The 24708-nt window shown below is 31.7% G+C and overlaps 4 protein-coding genes across 4 annotated transcripts; 1 reads left to right on the top strand and 3 right to left on the bottom strand.

Annotated features, from left to right (window-relative positions):
• Positions 1–1981: 1981 nt before the first annotated feature.
• TRIADDRAFT_61948 (uncharacterized protein) lies at positions 1982–6662 on the bottom strand (the record flags this gene model as incomplete). Its single annotated transcript, XM_002117877.1, has 7 exons — positions 1982–2038; positions 2614–2947; positions 3518–3957; positions 4359–4510; positions 5015–5242; positions 5813–5875; positions 6353–6662. 7 exons carry the CDS (start codon positions 6660–6662, stop codon positions 1982–1984), a joined length of 1584 nt encoding a protein of 527 aa, XP_002117913.1.
• Positions 6663–12284: 5622 nt separating this feature from the next.
• TRIADDRAFT_33233 (uncharacterized protein) lies at positions 12285–13773 on the bottom strand (the record flags this gene model as incomplete). The annotated part of the gene is made up of 6 exons (XM_002117876.1): positions 12285–12424; positions 12501–12606; positions 12685–12762; positions 12840–12871; positions 12965–13031; positions 13750–13773. The coding sequence occupies 6 exons, from the start codon at positions 13771–13773 to the stop codon at positions 12285–12287; spliced, it is 447 nt and encodes a 148-aa protein (XP_002117912.1).
• Positions 13774–18486: 4713 nt separating this feature from the next.
• On the bottom strand, positions 18487–21272 carry TRIADDRAFT_61946 (uncharacterized protein; the record flags this gene model as incomplete). Its single annotated transcript, XM_002117875.1, has 10 exons — positions 18487–18590; positions 18681–18768; positions 18980–19042; positions 19160–19249; positions 19316–19416; positions 19493–19586; positions 19637–19862; positions 19956–20059; positions 21190–21224; positions 21254–21272. 10 exons carry the CDS (start codon positions 21270–21272, stop codon positions 18487–18489), a joined length of 924 nt encoding a protein of 307 aa, XP_002117911.1.
• Positions 21273–24318: 3046 nt separating this feature from the next.
• Positions 24319–24708, top strand: TRIADDRAFT_7695 (uncharacterized protein; the record flags this gene model as incomplete). Its single annotated transcript, XM_002117903.1, has 1 exon — positions 24319–24708. A coding segment is annotated over one exon (390 nt), but the record flags the coding sequence as incomplete, so codon positions are not given.

Raw genomic sequence — 24708 nt, 5'->3', positions numbered from 1 at the left:
TCGCAGTTAATGACTAATCAATTTTAAGTTAGGTATTACAAGATGATAGAAATAATGAACTGAATTCATTTATACCTTAGCGGACGAATATTTATCTTTTATCCGTTATTAACAACGGCTTTTTTTATAATTTTACCAAATTATACTAAAATATCAATAGGCCACCTGATGTCTATAATAGTAGGCTGCAGTATGACCATCCGCTGAGATTTCGACATTTCGAATCCACTTATTTGGTGTCGATATTTGAAGTAGAACTTGCGATGTTTCATAGTCCTTAATCTTTTTAAGCAATATGTACTGTTATTAAGGCATTTCATTGCTTTTATTTTATAACATCTACATCCAAGCCAAATAGCAAAGTCATTGAACAGTTCTATATTCATCAATGTAGCACTTCTGGAGTAAATATTAGAAAGGCTTTAATTTATCAGTGGTATGATAAGCAATTTAACTAATTTACAAAATAGAATGCTGTCATTACAAGATATCTTTTCTCATCTGTTAATTAAATTTTACATGATTCGTTAATGTATTACTCATAAAATAATACAGTTTAGGAGCATCTAGTTATCAAGCTATAGGTTATTTAATCATGGGATGAATTGATTTAATTCAATCATTACATAAATGTAGTGTATTTAGTTTTCACGATAGTCTTTAGACATGTTTTTAAATATGGACATTTTGTTATGTTCCAAATATAGATACCTTTACAGTCTATTTCAACTATGCTCAAATATAGCTTGTCATGTTTAGTTATTTATAGTATCTACAGTCTTCTCTATTTTCTATAATCATTTACTATCATATAGTCTGTTTATGGTATATGATGTATCTAATTCTACAATCCTGTTCTCTGAAGGTGTTGTCTCTCTAAAACTATAAATATTGATGATTTCTGCCTCAGATTTGTTCAGTTGCACTTGTTAGTGTTAGTATCTGCACACGTTACTTCACGGCAGCTTATACGCAGATGTATCAATAACTACCACACTGTACGTAGTTATTATCTACAATAAATATCTCATTATTTTGATTACCCCTCGTATTATTATTGAGAAATGCCTAAGGAGTTCTGCAGACTCTTCGAACCCCCCCCCCCATTACAGTAAAAAACACATCGGATCTGATAATTCAATATAAGCAATCTAAATGATTTAAACATATTATTCGCTGTACTGGCATTAAAAGTAAAAAGTTGTTAGTTAAGAGAACATTACTACAGTGGGAAGAATAGTATACCATAATTTTGCAGTCCTCTCTTATGTTGTTTTCAGTGCCAATTATTCGTAAATGTCCAACGTTGTGATTGGAAACTGATATGTATTCATCATTATTATTCTTGCCGAATCCTTTACATGCTTCATAATAAGTAGATTGGATTGTTCTATTCGTCGAAATCTATGTCATAATCCAGTACATAATTATACAAATGAATGAGATAGTAATACAATTCATGTTAGAATTTGGGCTATAAACTCACGTTGATAAGTTCCAATACGGTAAATTACTAAATTCATTTTCCGTGTTATCTTTAGCTAATTGCAAAGCTCGCTCTCTCATCCAACTATCTGTTAAATCAGTGCACAAGATCCATTGCGTTACGTCTATTTTGCTTATATCCAGCCAAGCTTGATGCTTTTTGAGTAGCAACAGTAGTTGATTGAATTCTTTCCAGCTCTGAATCAATCAAAATTGTGAGTTAAAGATACAATTAATTGTTCGTAAAACTACATTATAATGAATGGAGTGTTTAAGAAAATCTCCGTACGACTGTCAATTAAATATTACTAGCCTGTCCAATTGAAAGTATTAATCACTTGACTAAAATAGCGTTTCATATTATTTTTAATATTGACTAAATATCAGAAAGTACCGTTTTATACATTTTATCGTCAATAAATAATTAATTAATGAGCAGCAGTACTGAAGAATTCGCCATAAATTAAGGTACATACAGTAGTAGTCAATAGGAAGCTCAACTGGTGTTAAAGATGACAGCTAAGACATATGCAAACAAATCTTCTACTGCAATCTGATGGCAAAAAGATCATTTTAAAAATACTTCCTAAAGTTTTTCACGGGATCCGCAAACATACCATTTGGTTTAATTATTTTAAACAAATGTGCGCTAAGCTTAAATACTATGGTAATTTGTGACTGTACGGAAAGTAGCTTAAAAATTGCAAAAATAAACATAATACTATTTGGCTACGTATTTCGTTAACTGGCATACATTTCCTAAAACCTTTAGGCCATTTATCATTTTCTACATACGCCTTATATACAGTAATCTGGAGTAAATAATGCGTGTATTTCTTATGCTAAATGAAGGCAATAGTTAATAGTATATTAGTACATTGATTTCAGCTAATTACACCAGTTATATGTTGGGGAATACAGTGATAGTACGTAGTGAGAACTGTGTATCCTAATTAAGTAGGGACTAACACTCATGCTCTACAATAACGAAATTTGAATATCTATAGTTTCATAATTTGATTACTGATACTTTTACAAGCTGTCGAATCAGCAAGAATAATGTGGGCATATTATTAGTAATGTAATGGAATTAATCAGTAATAGATACCATAACGTGACACTCTGTACCTCTTTTCTCGCTTTTAGATAGTTGACATAATCTGTTAAATCGCAAATTAGGTTATAGATTGTCTGGTCTGATTTTATTTTGCATGTCATCCAATTGAAATCAGTCAAGATATTTTGAAGATGTTCATTATTTTCGGCTAGGATAGCATGATAAATTAGATTTTGATAGAAATAGCCGTCATCAGCCAAGGTATTCCACCTTCCTTCACATCGGTTACTGTAGCCATCCATCAGTTTGTTATTGAGTATTTTGTGATAGTCTTGTTTCAATGTCTGTAAGTAGATTTGTTGCTGAAGAAAGTCGACTATTAAGTCATGTACGACACAGTAACCTCTAGATGAATTAAAAATTCAATTCGATTAATATTTAAAATGTAAGTACAGTATACGGATTGTTGCTCTGCTTACAATCCGTAGAAACGCTTTCAATACACAGTATTCCAAAATAAAGTAAGTTGAATGACGCTAGTGAGAATATTCGATATTCGATGTAATCCGCCGCAAAATATTTATTGATTTAAATATTACTATTATTGAAGTAGATATTTAATAATTTATGTAATGGAGAAATTTGGATAAGGGTATTTGGCTATACTGTATAATAGTAATGTGCAAGATCAAGTGAAGACAACGATTTTAATGATATAAAAACGGATCTAAGTATTGGTAAATACCTTAACATTTATACAACTTCTAGATGACGACGAGCTATGTAATAGATATACATTTACTTATCGAAATACTAAATACTTCAAGACCTATTATAACTTATTTAACTTATTACACTCATTAAGAAAATAAATTATGTGTGAATATCACAATCCCTGATAACCGTACAACAATTAATACTATTCCTATTCCCGAACAAAGTCTATTCATCAACAGTCTGCTATTTCGAACTTACTTGCTTTCTTTCACGTATTTCAATAAAGATTTGTTATTCAGTTCCATTAAGATATCGTCAGCGTCTTGTTCATCGCAATTCCACAATGACGCAATCGATTGAATAGGAATACGCACTCGCTTAAAAACAGATAGAGATTCGAGGAGTTTTCTTTCTTTTTCATCCAAAACATCAAAACTTAATTTGAATGTACCATATAAATTGAAATCGTAATTAGCTAATTTAATCTTTCCTGATTTCCTGGAAATGATAGCCTTTGCCTCGCTCCATTCCTTGTCAGTTTGCAAACGACAGCCGCCAATTAAGCTGATCGCTAATGGTAGACCTGCACAACTATCTATAACTTTCTTGACAAGTGGATTACGGCGCAATATTTGATCATCCTGATCGTGGCGAAGTAATGCTATTAAGTTTATTGCTTCATCGTATGTTAGCCGTTCCTTTTTATACAAAAGAGAAATTACATTTAATATTACTTTCTCGAAAATATCTGCAAACACGTATTAGATAGTGAAATCCTGCAGTGAAGTAACAATGGGGTTTTCTTGTAACCTAAATTATTTTTATTACACATAGGATCATTTTAAGTAACGCATTTAAAATTAAATTATGTTTATCAAGTTAGAAGGCTAGAGCATCATTGAAGTAAATAATGTAAATAATGCAATTACGAGTCCTGGAAACGATTTGGCAATTTTACAATTCGAGTACATAAATATGGATACAACTGCTTCTATTCCAAGTATTAATACCCAGTACTAGTCAGCCATTTGTTCTTATATTCGCATACTAAACATTCTGTAGCAAAAATCAAATGGAAGCATTAAAGTCAAAGACATACCAGCAAACGGATGCAGCGATGGCTAAGTTCATTTTCATAAAATAAAAATCTTGAAGTAGCAATAGACTTTTTAGCGAAGGATAAATATTTATAATGATCCTTCTTCCAAATATCATCGAAAATAAAGAGTGTATCCGACAATTTGCTATTTCCTAAAAGCCAATCATAAAATGATTAATGTTGCAGTCTAACTCTATATAAATATATTTGCCAGTTAAAACCGGTAAAACAACGACCTTGTAGGTAGTTTCTGAGATAGGCACATAAATCTGCAACTGACTGAACAGACTTATTCCACTCTATACCAAGATCATGACTTAATATCTTAAGTTGATCGAATAATGCAACATTTGATACATTTCCTAGGCAGAAATGAATACAATTAATGCAAAACTTGGTGAAGGTCAGGCATAAAATTAAAATTTATCATTAATTATAAGATATTCTTGCTGCAATGCAATCTTTCGATATTTATATGTATAGCAAAAGCTGCACATTTAATTTCAATTTTATCAGAAAAATTTATTTTTCCAGAGAAGATAACATGAATATGATGAAATTAATACACGTATAAGCGAGCGGGATAGAATATGAATACTTTTATACCAAATTAAAGTGCAAATAAGATCATTAAGTTTCAATTTTTTGCAACCTACCGATCTTCATCCAATAACAACCGTTTGTATTAAAATACCCCATATCAGCTGCTCGTGTTACGGACTGGCAAACAGTAACAGTTTTGCCACTGCCTGCCATGCCATATATTAAAATATGACCAGATGATTCGTGGATGATCTTTAATTGATCGCAAATACTATTTACTAAGTTCTTTCTTATAATAAAGTGACAGCTTGGGGTTGAAGGGAGATTGCGGAGTGGAATTTCTGATGAGCAAAGAAATACAACGTTAGCAGAGTAATTTTGTTGCATAACAGGCAAAATATTGAAATTTGGCATGTTTGTACCGTTTTAAACATAGTAAATCATTTAAGTTTTCTGACCGCTATCAGAAATATAAATATCAATGTCCTTACTGTATTTTAAAAGTCATAGGACTGCATTGACTAACTTTAACTCTTTTGCATTAAATAATGGTGAACGATATCGTTTATAGCAAATACTACATATTTTTTGTTAATAACTAAAGAGGCTATGTCATCTTGGAATATATATTTTGCACAGTCAAATGAATTATTATAAATTAAGTCTAATATGTAAAGTAACATTTAGTATGGAAGTAAGTCTTACTGATAATACGATATTATACAAAGTTTCTGAAAAGAGCTTACCGGAAGTCTCGGTTTCGCCAAATAATATAGACCTTATTATACTGAAGGGATGAAATATCACATTTTCTTGTTGTAATACAAAAAGAAAATTTCTTTATTCATGATATAAGTTACAAGTAGAGTAGCAAACTTTTATCAGCTCTATATATTTCGAGTAAATCTTACTACCTAGTTCAGATAGGTTTTCGCTATTAGCTTCAGTTGCTTGATTTGTGCTTGTAGCATGTCCTAAATTGTGTTACGGAGAATAGAATTTAAAACACGGCTCTAAGTTACTTTAATCATGCTTAAATTAAACTACTGCCTTATTGCACATTAACCCAAATATTTATTACTGAACATTGATACGCTATACTGATATTTTCAGAATTAGATAAGTAAAATAGCAAAATTGAAGATTTATTGTTATTAAATAAATCTCCTGAAGAATTTTCCAATCCAGCATAAAATTATTCTAAATTTCAACGATAAAAGTAATATACGAGATCTAATTCATCTACAGTATAGTGTAATGATTTCAGCTAATTACAGTAGCTATGTATTAGGATAACATAGTGATATTGATAATAATTAATTGTTCCTGATTGCTCGTTGTCAACAAGATTGGATTAGCTACATTGTCAAATTTATTTATATTTGCTAAATATTCTAAATAAGTAGATGATGCGTTGATTCGCAAACTATTTTGTAAATAGATGGTCTTACCATGTGGTTTCGAAGTACTTGCTTCTTTCTCCAATTTTCTACCAAGATTTTGAACATTTCTAACTTGATTGTCTTTTAGTACGCTGCAAAATCGAAAAAAGTCATCATCGCTTCTTGTCTTTAATATTTTGATGAATTGGAAAACTCTTTCTTTGTTATTGAGGCAGTGATCTTTGAGTGTTTCGACTTCTTCATCACACAATAATCTTATACTTCTGAGATCGTAAATGAAGTTTACCAATTGAATATCACTAATTATTAGCGAATATTCTGCCTCGATGACCTTTATAATATGGTTGCTTAAAACCATTTTATGGAATGCTATTCAATTTCGATTCAGGAAATAATGTCTAAGAAAAATTTAATGCAAGACTTTCAAAAAGTATATACGAGTAAATATATATACAATACACCGGGTATTAAAAAGCTAAGGAAAGTAAATATCAAATAAATTTTATAATTATCTATTACTAGTATCCGATGAATAATGATTTTAGGCTACAATGATTGCTTATAATATTTCGCCTTTAAATGATAAATTTTAATTCATATAAACTTAAATATAATTGATGAGATATTTCCTATATCAGAAATCGCTATTCTTAGTGTATCAGCTCTGCTAGTAGCTAACTGCTGACAGTAAATCTCATCACAACATTCTCTTTGCGTAACCTCATCTATCTTAAAAATGAAGATACTAGTAATCTATGCCATGCAACAACTAATTTTGACATCGTATAATACATCATTGATTTCGTACGCCCTCTTTTTGCAGCACCTGCTATAATTCGCGGAATGGATTTTAATCTTGTATTATACTCGTAATTTAGTTAATAGTTATAGCAGAGTAGAGAAGGGAAGCTAATTTATTCTACTGATAGAGCATTCGTCTATTTTCTATTTGTTTACCATAGATATCCTTGCTTTTACTTATTTGTCTTATCTATGATCATATAACATAAGTAATTACCCGTATATCTATCCTTACAGCATCTTATGCTACGGTAAGTGGACCAAAATTATTTTAACTAAAGGAAATTAGCTTTCTTCAAGAGCTTTCTGAATTTCTGCAACCAAGTCTGCCAAAGCTTTATTTGTGTGAAACTTTATCGTATTTACGGTACGATAACTCCCAGTTTGTTGGCTCTTCCTGTTTCTAACCAATAGACAGACGAATTAATGTAATGGTAAACTTCTATTTTTATCATTAGTACTTCATTTTGCGATGGAACTTTCTTGATGAATAATGAAAGATTAATTCGGATAGTTATCTCTATAGATATAAAGTAGGATATAAGGAAAGAGTCATTACTTGGCACTGCTTTTTATCAGTCAATACAATTTTTAGCTATGTACGGCACTCATTTAATGCTAATTTATTTACAAAGAAAATGGACTTTTGATTTAATGCCAATTTAATACAGTAAAGAAAAAAATTTAACATATTAATTGGTCCATTTGCAGAACCGGAAGTTTGATATGATTTTGTTTTAATTCAAAGTAATATTCTATTTAAAGTCTGAAACCTTATAGTCGTCACGAATCAAGCTAGTAATTGAGATACCTAACATATTCCTTGAGTCAGGCATAGTAGTAAACACACTCATAACAGAGGTAAAAGTTATATTTTAGTTGTAACTCAACTTAACGCAGTTAGAATCATTTCTAGTGATTATTAGGAGAACTTTTGCAGTAAAGATCACATTAGTTGTAGCGATACGAAAAAGTCATGATTTCGTAGCGGCTACTGCTGAACCATCTTAAGTTAATCTTCCATTAATTATTCGAAATTTATCCTTCATTTCCTCTAGACCGTCTATGATGCATTCTATACCGATATTTCTCATATCCACTATAAATTATCGAATACTAGCATGTACGCTAATGTACTATTATAACCTGACTGCAGCTTAAATCGTATTCTAACCTATAAAAATTAGCGGGTATTCTTGAAGTCTTTCCAGTAAATTGTAATAAAATTGGAGGCAATTTAGTACTTATCTATCAGATCTTAGTTTAGAAAATGTAATCGCAACCATTATAGATGAAGAAGTACTTGGAAGCCGGTCCTTAATGAGAACTGAATTGAACTTAAGTCTGCATAGCTGTAAGCCATGAAGGAATCTGCCCTACTGTACGAGTAATGTGTTGTACAAATCAAAATTTTGGTAAAAGATGACAAATTAGCTGAAATAAATACGAGAAAATATCTCAATATCTTCAATTAAAATACTAAACCGACGGTCCATACTTTTACCATATTACTAGTATATATAATCGCATATGCTAGGATATTCCAACATATCATCTTCAATTCAATTGCAGATATTATGATGGATCTGTTCAGTTTTGAAAATTCTGCTAATGCTTTTATCATGATTAAACTAGTCTATGATAACTTTTGATGATATTAATATATAATTAAAACAGATCATGCAATTATTATCTGCATACAGTAGCATAACGATGATTTATTGATTGTTAAGATTAAAGATCTAGAATGCTCATCAACAAATATTTATCATCATATTTGAGCTTGTCACGGTACGAACTACCGTGAAGAAATAGCTATCTAAATTTGGTGAATATAATATAGTGATAATATATTACAACTAGTTACATACAATAGGAATTACTCTAATCATAAATGTATTACAGTAAATTTAATGCTGTGCTGTAATGTGCACTGAAATGATTCTGTGAATGGGCGTATTGAAATCCGACGGTGAAAAATTAGTTAGTAGATGTTCTCACCTAAGTATTTTTATAAGATGACTCATGAATGTTAGCTGCTGTAGAAGGGTATATAAGCCCGTCAGATAGTCGAATAAAGTAGTTCTCAATTGTCTAGTTGAGTTTAACGTAGAATCAAAGGCGTCTAAATTCTTGTGAGATAGTTAAGGGATACTGAATCCCGGAGACTATAGTAATTTAGAGATTTGTTTTACGTTATCTTTGTTACGAAGCTAGTTTGTGACTGAGCTTCAATTCAATTCTAAAGAAATTTTAGAAGATCGATCTTGAACTTGCCAGCCCAGAAATATAATAAGTTATGAAGCAAGAAAACAATTCGCTACCAAGAAGCCTAAATAAAGGGCCTAAAATATTTGCTGTATTCGATAATTATAATAATTAATTACTAAATCAATGATATCTAACCAATAGCAAATCATTCAATCAGTTTTTGGATATTGTAAAGTTGCAAGACGATGATCTGTTTCAGTTTTTGCATAGAGTAGCATGAAGATCATTTATTTAGAGTCTAGATTTGAGATCTAGAAAGCTAATTAACGAATAAATTGTCATTCATCTTTGAGCTCTAATCCAGTTCTATAGCAATGCAATAAAAAGTGATCAAAAATTTGCCAGGATGGAAAGCGAAAATGACGGAAAGAACGTAAATGATCTACTACCAAGTAGTGCTAGTAAACACCTTGAAATAGTCGCTGTGTTCATCGTCAATTCTATCCTTTCCCTTACCTTCCTTTCTTATAAAAACTGTTGCTTAAATATGCTGAATTCGTTTTTCAATTTTCCTTACTGAAATCTGCGTTGATAAAATCTCTATTGGTAATGCAGCGTGAAAAATCGATGAATACTCAAGGCCTAAGCCAGCTATCCGCAAATTAGGTTACGTTCTGTTTTGAACTTCCCTTCCAATCTATAGCAGGTAACATAACTAGGGGATTAATACATAGTCGCCTTCATATAACCAGATTACCATCGGGCATTTTGTATTGCCAGATGACAGTATTACTACTCTGAATGGAACATACAGGGCTCATATTTTGTTTAAAAGTAAATCATCATTTACTGACTAAGATCATCAAGTTTTAACTCTATCTTGATAATTATTGTAATAACTACCGGCAGTCTAGTCATATTAAAATTTGAAATAAATATGGAGTGAAAAAAGAAACGGAATATAGAATATATAATCAGATCTCTTAAAGATGTGATGCACATCATATACATATCCTAAAATTTATTATGAAACGAAGCTTTAGCTAATCTTGCTTTATTCGCAATATTCGTACAAGTTAATTTTAATCGCAAGTATTATAAAAATTTAAAACTATACACGGGCGTCTTGGAAAAAAGAAGTAACCTGCTATTCGCATATTAATTATAAAGAATGTGAGAGGTTAATCGCTGTCGGTCAGTGTTAGTAAAACATCAACAATATATAAGTAAACCGGCTGAGTATAGTGACTATTCATTTCGAATGCATATCTCTGCTAATATGAAATATTCAAGAAATATCGTAGGGAATGCTAGATAACTTGGCTCCCTTCAAATTGAATTTGCTTTATGTTGTACGGGTAGTAGACATACTGCTGATATATTGTTGGCATGTTACTATTTGCTAGAATTATTGTAGATAGCTTCAATCATTTCCAAGAATAATGAAGATGTCTACGCTATTACATAGATGTGAATATATGACAATTAAGTAAAATTATTTCAGGATCAATATTTGGTTAATAACTACGACAACATTTGAAATTAAAGGAGGCAGAAACTAGAATGAGAATTTAAAGAATTTTATCTTGTGCGTCTTTCACTGACATCGAGAAAATGCTGGTAATAAGCCAAGATCTATCGGTTGGAAAATTCAAAGAAACATAAGGAAAGTAAGATCACTTTTCATTCTTTATCTACCTGATTTAACTTAAAAAAAATAAGACAGCTTTCGTCTTTCATCGCCTTATCTTAACTTTGCATTGCGATAGGCATTCAACTAATGAAATATTGCTACTGCGATATAGAGTACTATCATTTCAATTAACTTGCAATCATGCTGTTATTTTTGTACTGTACTACTGACAATTTGTACATGATACTGAACAAATAATCTAGTGATAATTACGAGCATTATATTAATTAAATCGACCCGCTCCAACTCGATGTGAAGTCAAGGCTTTCAAGATTGGAAATAAGTGATATTAACCCATCCATTATGACCTCCATTGATTAAATTAATTTAATAGACAGACGGTACGATCAATTTTTTTCTTAGATTCTCTACAACTATTTCTTTCCAATTATTCGGAATGAAGCAGGGCTTATTACGGATCGTGTTAATAAAATTTTTACGGCCGTACATTATTACTCCAAGAAGATAGACAACCTTTACTGTATTAACTTAAGTACTAGTATCTTTAGCTCGTTATAGAACGAAATTAGACAATCACCCTCTTTTCCTAAGCAAGTAAAATTAGTACATACTTGTTGAATATCGGAATTTGTCATGAGGAAACGTTAAAACTATTATAGAAATTGCAACGCAAGTCTACTGTCAGGTTTGTCCTCCCTGACATTAACCTACAGTACGACTCTAAATACTGACGATCTCCTATCATCAGGAGGACCAGTAACAGCGCTACTCTCTCTTAGACATAACTAAACCCAAGCTTTATTGAAAAGTCAGTCAATTTATAGTGAATCGATATCAATGTTATTTATTAGTTTATAGATAATGTCATAAAATTATGCAGTTATCTATTAAGAATTTGTAAAACGTCATGGATAGCGGTACATAAATACACTCCTATAATGATTATCTTACGGAATCTATGTTACTACGACAGCTACTTAAAAGTTACTCCGTAATACTCCTTCATACGAATAATGCGATACCTTTTAGAAGCTTTTATCTATACTGATATAATAGATATCTTTCCTTTTAGATCTAAATAAAATATCCATTGATTTAACATGGCATTTAAACTATAACTTCAGTAAAGGCAAGACTTACTGCAATTAAACCAACTGAGTTATCTTTTTAAGCTACAATATTATGATGCAAAACTTGAAGGAGAATTCTAACATTAATCTGCATTACAACACGGACAACAGGAATCTAAACACATTAATCCAACTTGTCTCGTAGATTAAATTATCGCATACTACGTGTATAGCCTAATTGGTCTTACATAGCATATTTTTTAGTCCATTCTTTGGCTAACTCATTGAACTTTGGACGATCAGTTTTGAAGATACGAGCGATCTCTGGTACTAACGGATCGTCAGGATTTGGCGTAGAAAGCAAAGAACAGATGCTCGAAAGTACTAGACCACGTATAATAAAGGTTAGTCCTAAACGGGCCTTATCAACGAGTAGATCTTTGAATATAAGTACTCTTACCAATAGATACATTTAATTCTGGATTCCACTGTGAACGAAGGATATCTAAGCATATACTTCCATTGCTGTTTATATTTGGGTGATATATTCTCGTGACGAAGGTAACCTACGGTATATATGGAATCAGTTAGCTACGATGCATTTCACAACCGAGTAATTTACATTGTCAACATAAAAGGCATACTTTGAGAGGCTTAAACGGATAATCCGGTGGAAACTGGATAGTTAAAAAGAAAACGCCCCCTTGGTACGGGGTGTCTGTCTAAGGGGTTTAGAGTTTTAGAATACATTGAGTTAAGAAATAATTTTAAGAAGAATAAAACAGATTTTTTAACTTACAGGTCCCATTATAGTGCTTTGCCACTTAAACACTATTTATATCAAAATTGAATAAAGCCTTTAAAATAAACTTTATACTATGATTAGTTCAATTTTGCATTTTATGAATCCTAGTAGTAACTTACTATCTTTAGTATCAACTGGCCCGGCAGAGCACTGAGCTGGTGGTTCACGACCCAAATCTTGCAGTTCCTAGCGAAGTAAATCACAACCATGCTATTAGGATTGCTGTTACTTTATATTTCGTAACAAATATACAGAAATTTTCAAATAGAAAATATCTAGTCAATATTGTATACTGAAGGAAGTGAATCGGGTATAATATCATAAAATTGCCAAAAAACATCCTGATCTCTTTTACGCATTTCTCAATATCAAAGTATCATTGGAAAATAATAGAATTATATCTATTCTTACGCGATACCATTACATTATTTAATTTTTAGATTACAGCATAATGCTATCGCCCACAATTGAACTAGAAGTTGATATTTTATAACCCATTTTCGTTCAATTCTGGCCAAACTAAAATTAAAGGGAGGAGGGTAGAGTTATTACAGTATGACATACGCGAACCAAAATATATTTCAATAGGCCATCGCAATATCTGGGATGATCCCTATTTTAAGCCTATCTTCTGTAAAGGGAGTTAATTAAGGCTGATAACCTATATTAATGCAACTTTTAACTCACAATAATATCGTTATACTGTTTAGTCTTGGATTTTGGCTAGCCAAGTCAGTGGCATACCCATAGCCTAGAAATACGGGAACTCAGGTATCGTATAATGCAACCACTATACAGCACTATACACAAACTCTTAATATAATATTATATAGATTAATGTTGGCATCGATGTACCATGTAAGTTATTAATGAAATTAGCCCAATAGTGCGATAATTTACTTACTTTAGTGATTCTTTTCAACGCCATAGTCGCAGAATATGTTTACCAGCAGTTTCTTAGGATTAGAGCTCTTCACGATTCTGTATTCATGAAATTTGAGCCAACGTCTCTGATGACAACCTATAAAGTACGATGGTATCAGTTGAAGTAATAAGTCAGGTAATTGTCAGAAATTACTCGCTACAATTCCGCAAGGACAGGAAACGACTTTTCCGCTACAAAAATATGACGGCCAATTATTTTTCTGGTCATTTTAATTTTATACAGCGCGTTAGGAATTGTACATTATACAATAGGGGTTCCCTCTCTTTTTCTTTACCATTCCCCTTGAGGATCATTCCCTAGGGGCTCTTGAACTTAATAGTAAAAGAGACTTCTCTTTCTTTGTAGTACTTATTATGTTTCCTGGCAGATCCTTCATTCTTTGTACTAGTAAAGTTCCCGTTTCAAATAAACACGTATTTATTCTACTCAAAGAAAGTCGTTAAAAGGAAATTCACAGCTAGATTATTTCTTATTACAGTATATATGCTTACTACGTAGCTGTTTAAGCGAACATTCATTTGTTATTAATATAGGATTAGCAGCGGGTCACGTTCTTTTTATTTTATGGCAACAATTCGCAAGTATGTTATTGAATAAGGAAAATTAGAGACTACTTAGAAAGAGAGTCGCAAGGTTTATCATTTTTTTCAACGTGATAAATCGTAGCTTATCCTAAAAGAAACTCTGTATTTATGTTTTTTCTAATTGGAAAAGAAAACCGTGATTACAATACGGCACTGGAGATATTAGGAAATCGTTTTATAAATGATTGCGAGAGATTTCCGTTGTATTTTATACTTTCAGTCTTCCCTCTCAGAGTTATTAATTTCGATTTTTGACTGGATACCTTATAATCTTTGATATTCAAGCTTGGGAGGGGATGATGTAGATAGTATCAAAAGATTAAAACTATTTTTTAATTATCATGTCATTGTAGCAAGCATGTGATGGCTTAGCCATGGTATAGCCAGCAAATGTAGTACTAAAACTTTTTTTGCTTGAGATTAAGCAATACGGTTTTGTTTATTCTTGTCGAGGCCATTACTAAACTTTAGATCGAAGCAATGTAATTACTGCACTTTTACAGTTACGATTTATTAATAGTTAAGCTTACAATGGAATAGTAACAATTTAAATACATAACAGTTGTTCTTCAATTTATAAGAATGAATCAGAAATAGGTACGATTAGTCCTATTAAAGATGTTTATGTTAATTTATCATTATTTGTAGCCAAATGATATATTTAGAGTAGGAATATCGCTTTATGCCATCTGTCTAGCATTTTCTAAAGTAAATTTAATTCAATACGGAAAAAATTAATGGCGAAAATGGAGCTCTTAACATTGTCAATCATTATGATAATCATCCTCCTTACCACTAAAGCCGTAGTTTTATTTTATAGATGTCGAGCAACAAATGTTATCGCCACTTGCATTGACATCGATAGCTGTATTGGCATCATTCTCTTCCCGCATTTTAATTTACTGGCTTATGTACTTTTGAAATGGTGAATGTTTAATCAAAGCCTAGTAATGATGTACTAATAATACCAATGTTAATAATTCTACTTCGACATTGTAGGTATAAGCATGATATTTGCACTATTATTAGCACCTCCAATTCTTACCTGACTAGTTTATATGAGTGTAATAACTTACAATTTTAAAATCTTTATTTTACAAATAGCGAAATAGAGCACTATTTTATTACAAAATGACTACTTGTAAAATTTACAGTATCATAATTTAGTGTACGAGATCAATCATGATAATTTAGTATTACGGAGCAAATATTAATAGTGTAAATTCTTCGTTTATGGTCAGTTTTAAGGTGCAGTAGCAAACGAGGTTTCACTACCGTACAATAACTAACTGTGTACCTTTTAGAAGGGTAGTTCTTAAGGAATTTAGCTATGATAGTTAATATTCTATCTAGATCTTAGAGCTGATTTGTTAATAATCTGTGAAGGCAATAAAATTATAGATGCTTCAAATTGATCTACAAAATTGTTAGGAAGTAGTCTGCCACACCAATAATTAATTATAATATAAATTTACTTATCCAAAAAGCAATAGTACAACAGGTGCTATTGTAATAATAATTATGCAAGACAGTTTACTAGACTGAAGATAACTAGATAGCACCTAGTAATTTTAGTAAATGAGTTATTTATGCTATTAAGTAGGGGTTTAACAGAAATCAAAATCCATGCTATATTGTTTTCTTCGATCTTCTTATCTTCATTTTTTTAACCAAATTGAAACACTATCCGAATATAGAAGCTATAATATATGATTTACAACAATACCATTGCAGACATAACAGTATAATGTTGTAATAATGTTCTTGATAAGGCATGCTAATGGATGCAGGTAATGTTCAAGCACAAATATAACCAGTATCGATGAAACAAACTTTATTCGCTTCTGAAAACTCCAAATACTGCATATTCTTTCATCAAAAGGAGACGGACGGAAAGTAGTTGAAGCTGCTATCATGCAAGCTGTAAACTATACAGTATCTACCGTCAGCAGTGATAACGGAAGCTGGTCAAGCTTCGTACAGTAGGTACACGAATGTTTAATATACATTACTGGTTAGCATGAGAAAAGCAAGAGTATATACTGCGACCAATGATTACGGAAGCTGGTTATACTTGTTACGCTAGGCGTATAAGCATTTAATGTATTTTACTAATTAATATTGGAAGAACTTGAGCTACATCTTGTCCATTTCGTTGTTTGAGTTTTGCATGATATCGATTTTAGATTCTCGTATTAACAGTGCTGTTGAAGACTACATTAGTTATTATGATCACATGTAACATACTTCCTCTAGGATACTTCCGTACCGAAATAGAACTAAAAGTTATGAGGATTCTTTATTTATTTATGCCGTTTTCGAAGTGTGATGTGCCATATACTTTAAGACGTTACTCACTTGAATCCTTTAAAATTTTGAGCTATGTCAACGTTAACAAACTATAATCAGGAAACTATAACATCAGTAGGCTAGATGCGCGTATAAGCTGTAAAACAACGAAAGCTTTATAACCCAAATTTTAGCATATTGAGAATAGACATTGAATTTATTTTTCTAGCTAATTCTTACCGTAAGTATTGGCATTCTAAGTCACCTATAAATACTAAGTAAATTCTTGTGTGTTCGATCTTTAAAGTTAGAAGTAAGACAGATTTTTCTATCTCATGCCTCGTTAGTTACAATGGTTGTAGCATTAATAATTCTGCTTACTTTAGGATATCGTGATTTATAACTGAACTATTAGAGACATCGAAATACACATTTTAAAGATTTCCTTAGTAGTGTATATCGATTTTTTACTAGAATATTTAAAGGCCTGGCAATAATAAAAGTAAGAAAGGCTTTTTAAAATATGTATTTAGCAATTTCATTTGCTTCAATAAACTTGTCATTTGATGCTTAATCTATGATAAATTATAATATAAGATATTCTCTTCCAGGCAGTTAGGAATATTAAACCAGAATATCTTGCGTACATGTAAAGTATTCATTAAAAGTAATCATGATCGGCTACATTACGAGCCATATTATATATACTGGACGCTTTTATTAGCTTTAATCTGAGGCTGTGCAAGAAAATATTAAGTATGCAAGAATTTTCAATCAAAGAGGCTTCTGAGCCATTGAATCATTCTTTTAGAAATAGAGAAAAACCTGTTGTTTTGTTCTTCTGCAGACTCAGCCAAAATTAATAGTTTTCTTACAACCTCTGTATCATTTGTTACTATTCAAAATAATTAGATCATAAATTCCTAACATATTCAAGAAGAAAATTTGATCAACTCTTTCAACTCACCACGACACATTTCTATAACTTGCTTTTGCTTATCTACGTGTTTCTTATGTCTTTTAGCATGGCATTCTGTTTTTGAAAGCAGTATGGTAAGCTCCAACTTTCAAACATATTAATCAATAACGTCTACATATTAGAAGACAAACTATCACTTCAAAATTAATGGGCTGTCATACAGTATTCCACAGAGTATTACACTTTGATCAAATCTAACGATTAAGTAATTGTTGATATTAAATTTCATTGCAAGACTTTATCGAAAACGCTAAATAATCTTAATCATGCATCTCACGCAGGCTAATGTCACATAGCCTTAGTTTATTTTTATACTGTACGGTACAATAGATTAGGAAAGTGCAAAATCTGCTATGCTAATCGAGCGAAGGAAATAAATTTTTGGCTGATAATTGAAAATATTAAAATAATTTTACTTCGTCATTCCAATGCTACCGTTGTAGAAAATAGGCTCAGTAGCATCTTATAAGGAATCAGATCTTACATTAACCGTGGGTGAATTATTTACTGCATCAGCTCTATAGTGATCGCCTTTTGCCAATATATAATATTTAAAAAATACAAGATTTGCCTACGCTGTCCTTATTACTAATATCGCTTAGGCTTACAGGTCGAACTTGTAAAAGTTTACTGAAAATTCATATCTAAAATTAATTTTATTTCATTCAACTCCTATAGTGAGTAAAGAAACTATTCAATTTAAAGGCATTTCCTTAATACCAAAAATTATCGTTGGCATGAAGCTAGCGTAAAAGAAGATTTGCTCACTACTAATTGCAACTTACTACTCACGAAGATGAGAAGCACGATTTAGAACAATTTCTACTTGCAGGATGAACAAAATTAATTAAGAACCTGGAAACGTAAGTAATTAACCTGCTTTTTCCAGTCATATTTCTTAGTATCCTTTTCATTGGATACTGACAGCCAATCTTCAACTCTTTCCACTGAACAGAAGAAATTTATATACATCTTTATCGATGATAATTTCAAAGATTCAAGCAAATTCTTATCTTGCGACGGAAAAGTCAAATTACCCGCAGATCTATCTGTATAAACTTCTGAAAGCGATTTTAACTGAGCTTGCAATCTTTCAATTTCACCGCCTTTAATGCTGACATCCATCTATTAACAGTATCGCAAAAACTAACATTGCTTTGGATTTATTTGGTTCGTAAACTAGTAAGTACGTCTAATCGCCTGTAAAACCTTTAATTGTGCTTTCTCCTCCATTTCTTTATTTAGTTGCTGTGGACCAAAAAAGTTAGTTTTATTACCTAGAAATTGCCGATACATTATGAGAAACTATTTGCTAAATTAGATATTGATGACTTACTTTCTTCAATTTGGATACCTCTGCTTGAAGCTTTGCTACCATCTTACTATAATTTTTGATTTCCTGATATATATTATATTTGCGGTCATTACTTTTCATTCGATTTAAGTGCGATAGAATAGCGCAAAAGTCTACAAAAAATTTAACCCTTTCTTGACTCATTTTCAGTTTTCTACGTACTTTATCTCCTTGTTTAGAATGCTGCTTCTCTTTATCCTTTGATCCATTTGGTAACTTACAATTTAATGTTTCAACTAACTTGTTAACAGCCTAAAATTTAATACTGGTTGTTGAAAAAATTACAACAGAGGAGAATATGATTTATCCAAGACTCACTTGGGTTTTTAATAATTGTTCTGCTGAAAGTGATTCGCGTAATTTTTCTATCTGTTTCGACAAAATAGCATTCTCTTCGCTATCCTCTACGAATCTTACCTCTGTATTAATAAAACATCATTACTCGAATTCGCAAGAGTTGGGAATTGCTATATGGCATGTAGCTTGTATTTTTACCTGCTTTCAGCTGTGTTATTCGTAACGCCATTTCATACTTATCGTTCTTTAATTGATTGATAGTCAAGTGAGCCTTGTTTAACTTTTCTTCCACCTATGCAAAGTACAATAATGAAATTTGTTGTTACAAGTAGTTTAACTTACAATACCATCAATGATCATTGCAAACATAATATTTCCCACCGCTTCTATTACAGTTACTTTTATTGATAATTCTTCAATATGCTTTGATTTAATTTCTTCAATTTCTAATTCTAGCAAAGATTTTTCTTTCTCTGCGCTTGCATGCTGTTTTCTAATTGAGGATGACACTGATTGCAGGGAATCTACTTTGGCTAGTACTTTTTCCAAATAAGATGATAAGAAATCCCTAAAAGTGAATATTAGAATACGTTTGTTAAAATCTGATTATTCATAACGATAAAGATTGGGTCTTTCTATGTCTATTACCGGTTCCCGATACCTTTCTTCCTGCAGCTGACAAATTTTATTTTCCAAAGTATTATATTGCTTTGTGTAATCTTTAGCTAGTTGCTTAAGTTCCATCAGCTCTGCTTCAGAGCAAGTCTATAAAATTCGTAAGTGTAAGCAAGAGCCGGGTGTTAGGTTGCACGAATTTATTCTATTGTACTCGGAGATTGCAATAGGACTTAGCTATTATTGTTCAATTCGGAAAATACACTCACAGAAATATCTTTTTCTACTGATCTGATTTCAGATGTCATCCAAATTAATAATTATATCAGGCGTAATTCTATCAATGATGAAACAGACAAGTATAAGCTTGGTAATTATAAATGGATTTGATTGCCGTTACTGATTAAGTTTAGCTATTACACATGAAATATAGAAACTAAGTCATAAAACTATTTCTGACTCAGTGCCTCTTAATCTGGAAAATAGATCTTGCTTTCTTTCGAATATCAAATCAATATGGTATCCAGCCTTGGTATAAAGATGGAAGCAATCTAGTATAAACATTTAAATCTCTCACTTTTGATATTAGTAGGCCATAGTTACTTTTTAACGCAGTCTAGATATTGTAATTAGATACAGTTAAAATCCTGCAATTATTATACTTATTTCTTCTATTATATCTTTACTACATCATCAAATAAATTAGTAACAATTAACTTATTTTAATATGGAATAACCTAGTATCAAATAGCTGATGCAATCATTGAGCAGCAATAATATTACGTTAAATCTAAATAGTATGTTAATGTAAATAGGATTAAAATGAGAATTTTTAGCATAATACTCCCATTATATAATGTACTCGTATTTAGTACATTAAAGATATATCTCATTGAATACGCCTTGTAGGAGTGCAGTATAATCTCTACGTGCATAAGAAAATTTCGTCTTCTAATCGAAATTCAAGTTTTAAATGCCAAAAATTTTACATGCAGCAGTAAAATGTTCAATATTTTCTTCTTTTATAACCGTGACTCAATAGACAAAGGAACAAATGAAACTATAACTTCATTTTAAAAATGTGGATGAATCATTGAAAGAAATATCTTAAAATCTAGCACAATCTTGTTGGGTATGAATATAAACTCTAAAAGTATTACAACAAATGTTTTGGCTAATAAAGCGCTCTAAAAGGTTTGTTTCTAAGAAAATTCTGCGTAATTAGTACCTATGGATTCTAGCTAATTAATTGATTGGCTATAAGAATATATCCAGTGTACTTGGCCGATCCTGGCATCAGACACTTGTGGTGTACCTATCAAAGAATGCAATTTCTTTACTTACCTTGTAAAATATCTCGCATAGGTGGAATAAAAATCCCCCCAAAAAAGGAAAAATAATTTTCGGTTCCTATATGATTAGCGTTGGTGCACTCGTAACATCACGTCCACTTATATGCAGTAATAACACAAAGCAATCATAAGTTCAATGAAACTGAAGAGGTCAATTTACTAAGGGATCAATGGAAGCTACTATAAGCATGTCAAGCAATAACGCTGCGTGAATGCTAGAGCTACAATTAATTATGATCGACTCAACGTAGTATAAGATCAGTTGGGGGTCGATAATGAAGGTAATTTCAGATGACAAAACAGCCGAGAAAATTTCCCTTGAAAGTACTATAAACTTGGCCATTATTTAATTTTTCACATGCTGCAAGTAGCCAGTATCATTATTTAACGGCAAGATGAAATATCTTTAGCAGTTATCATCTGAAAAATTATCTATGATTGAAATCATCCAATATGAACATGTGATGACAGTCTTGAAATCTCTAGTTAAAATGATTTAATGCTAAAATTAGTCAGACTCTAAGTAGTAAACGATCTGAGCTAGCGAAGTAGCCTGTAAATAGTAATCGTTAAGATAGAAGCCTTAATCTATTTCCTCACCATTTGCCTAATTTTTAATATCATTGTCTTGCTTTAATTATATTATGTGAATAAATAGGACTGGCTTTTATTAATGAATTTATGAGATAATTTTATTATTCGATTACAATAGCAAAGTTTTCTAATAGATGGATATTATCAATACTTATCACAGCTTAAATAATAATTTTTAACGCAAATACTTTATGGTATCTTTCTGGGCTCATCGTTATTGAAAGAATAAGAAATTTCATTGAAATCTTACTTTGCTTTTAAGAAGAAGCACTGTAATAATAACTTAGATGAAATGCTTCAATTCGATCTTGATAGGTAAATTAATATATCTATTCCTGAGAAAACAATATCGAAGGTTGCAAAAAAGACTTCTAACATAACGTCCGTTAGTATTATTTTACAATGCTTAACCATACGAGAAATTTTTATTCTAGTAAAGTCTTAAATCACTTCTAAATATTAGTTTTGCCTATACTAAATCGAATCTGAGTAGAATTAGATGATCTATTCATCGCAATAAATGGATACATTGATATTATGATCATTAGTCAGTTCCGCGATATAAATGAAGTTGAGCGCAATCTATTAATTCAATTCTTAAAAAAAATGGATATGAGGCTGTCTATGCATACTAAAGAGCACTGACTGGCAGCACTTCAACAAAATCGCATCAGTTTACTGATCTTTCTGAAATGCTGATTATTACCACCACTTCAAGTCTAGGGCATGTAAGAAAGAAAGTCCTTTTCTCTTTTATTAAAGTATCAAAAGTCTCTGGCCAAGTTGTCAACTTGGCGTGTGATGCGATAGAGTTCCAACAGCAACAAGAAGCCGAGTCTCATCATTACATGCAATACTGTATAGTGCAGTATATCTAGTGTACGTTCTATCTACATATACTGTACAGTATAGTGAGTGTACATTTACTTCTAATATGCAGTAATGTGCTGTATACTGAAACGTCTCCCTCTTCAGTGCACGGTGGTCCAAAATGACTGTTTATAACTTCAGAAGGATAATTTTATTTTATGTGCACCAGGAATCCTGACGAGACTATAAAAAGACTGGTACCTGAAGACCACCTTTTAGTTAATTAGTCGGTTAGTTAGTCAACTAGTTTGTCAATTGCTATTAAATTGCCAAGACTATAATCTTGTTTATTAAGATTTCTTCAGTAATAAATAGTAGTAAATCTCTGACTATCTCGTCTACATCATACTATAGTATTCAGTCGTTGGAATTGAGTTATATGGTGATATAGCTAATCTTGTCTCTTTAAATCTTAAAAAGGCGCTCTTCATAATCATTGGTGTGTGTAGACTACTTTGTCACTAGTGGTGTGTGACAGCAAGACTTAAGTATATATATTTTGTTATATACTCTCAGGGTACAGTGTAGTCACAGAGACTGCAATATGTCTTTCTACTTATAGACTGAGACGAGAGAGCTGCTTCAGAGAAGAGAATTTTATTAGTCTAAGTCCGTCAGGTACTAGAGAGAGAGATATACGTACCGCTATACTGATTAGTAGATAAGTGAGCAATAATATTACAGAGACTACTTTACTTCTTTTTCCTAGTTTTCACACTAAATACTTTAATTGTAATTCATACTATACTATAAATTTCATAGTATATTTCTGCCCAAAACTAGTCCCTTACTCTATAGAAACATTAGTTACGCTTTATAATTAGCAATCCTGTCTTTCCTTCCGTCTCTTCTGATTTTTCATCAAAATTCGTTTTTTAATTATCTATCTATTTATATAGAGAGAGAGATTACATATATATTATATATATCAACTGTATATCTATATCTATATACAGTACTATATATGAAAATTATTATGTCCGTTATTTGTTTGTGTACTTGTGTATCGGCTATCTCTCGCATCTAATTGGTTGGCTGTTTGAAAGCACACTATATTCTTATATAATTATAATAAGCTGTAATATACTATATGTGTTATACTGTACAGTATGTATACCATAAGTAAAAATAAATTTTAAGAAAGAAATCAGAGGAGGTGACTATAAATTACAATTCAATGATTTAGCGTGAAAACTATGAAAAAAGAAGTTAGTCCTTACCTCCCTGGTAGTTAGTGTACAGTAGGGCATCTGTCTGTTTTAGGCAGAAATATATAGTACCATAAACTTAAAATTCAATTTAGCGTGAAAACTATGAAAACAGAAGTTAGTCCTTACCTCCCTGGTAGTTGCCCACTGCAGAAAGCACACTAGGGCGTCTGTCTGTCTGCATATAGAGCGGTATCTGGGACCCCAAAAGTACTCTACACAGAGTATAGTACTATACTGAATTTAGTAGTGTAAAGGCTAATTTGCCGCCACTGTAGTCCAGACTATCACACTTATCAAATCGTTGGCAACTGCGAGTACGAAAGCTTTCTTATGTTGATTGCCTATATGAAATTGGATAAGGATGGAAATTGTCAATGCCACTATACCTGATGATTTAGATGAAATTCGTTGTTTATTCCGAGAATATCGAAAGTTTGTTGATGTTGATACATGCTGCAAGGGATTTCAACAGGTACTTAGAAATCTACCAGGGAAATACGCACCTCCTCAAGGAAGGCTTCTGCTGGCATTGGACCAAGGAAACGTTGCTGGATGTGTGGGACTCAGAGAAGTGGAACCTGGCATTTGTGAAATGAAACATCTCTATGTCAGACCAAAATTTCAGGGGAAAAAATTTGGTAGAGCTTTAGCTGAAACAGTTATTCAAGAAGCTCGGAATATTGGTTACACACGGATGAGATTAGACACTCTGAAAGAGTTGAAAGCAGCCCTATCTCTTTATAAATCATTAGATTTTAAGCAAGTCCACCCT

This window comes from Trichoplax adhaerens, genomic scaffold, assembly GCF_000150275.1.
Source record: "Trichoplax adhaerens TRIADscaffold_32 genomic scaffold, whole genome shotgun sequence".
Lineage (NCBI taxonomy): Eukaryota > Metazoa > Placozoa > Uniplacotomia > Trichoplacea > Trichoplacidae > Trichoplax > Trichoplax adhaerens.
Note: the sequence above shows the minus strand (reverse complement) of the source record. Positions and strands in the feature narration are given on the sequence as shown.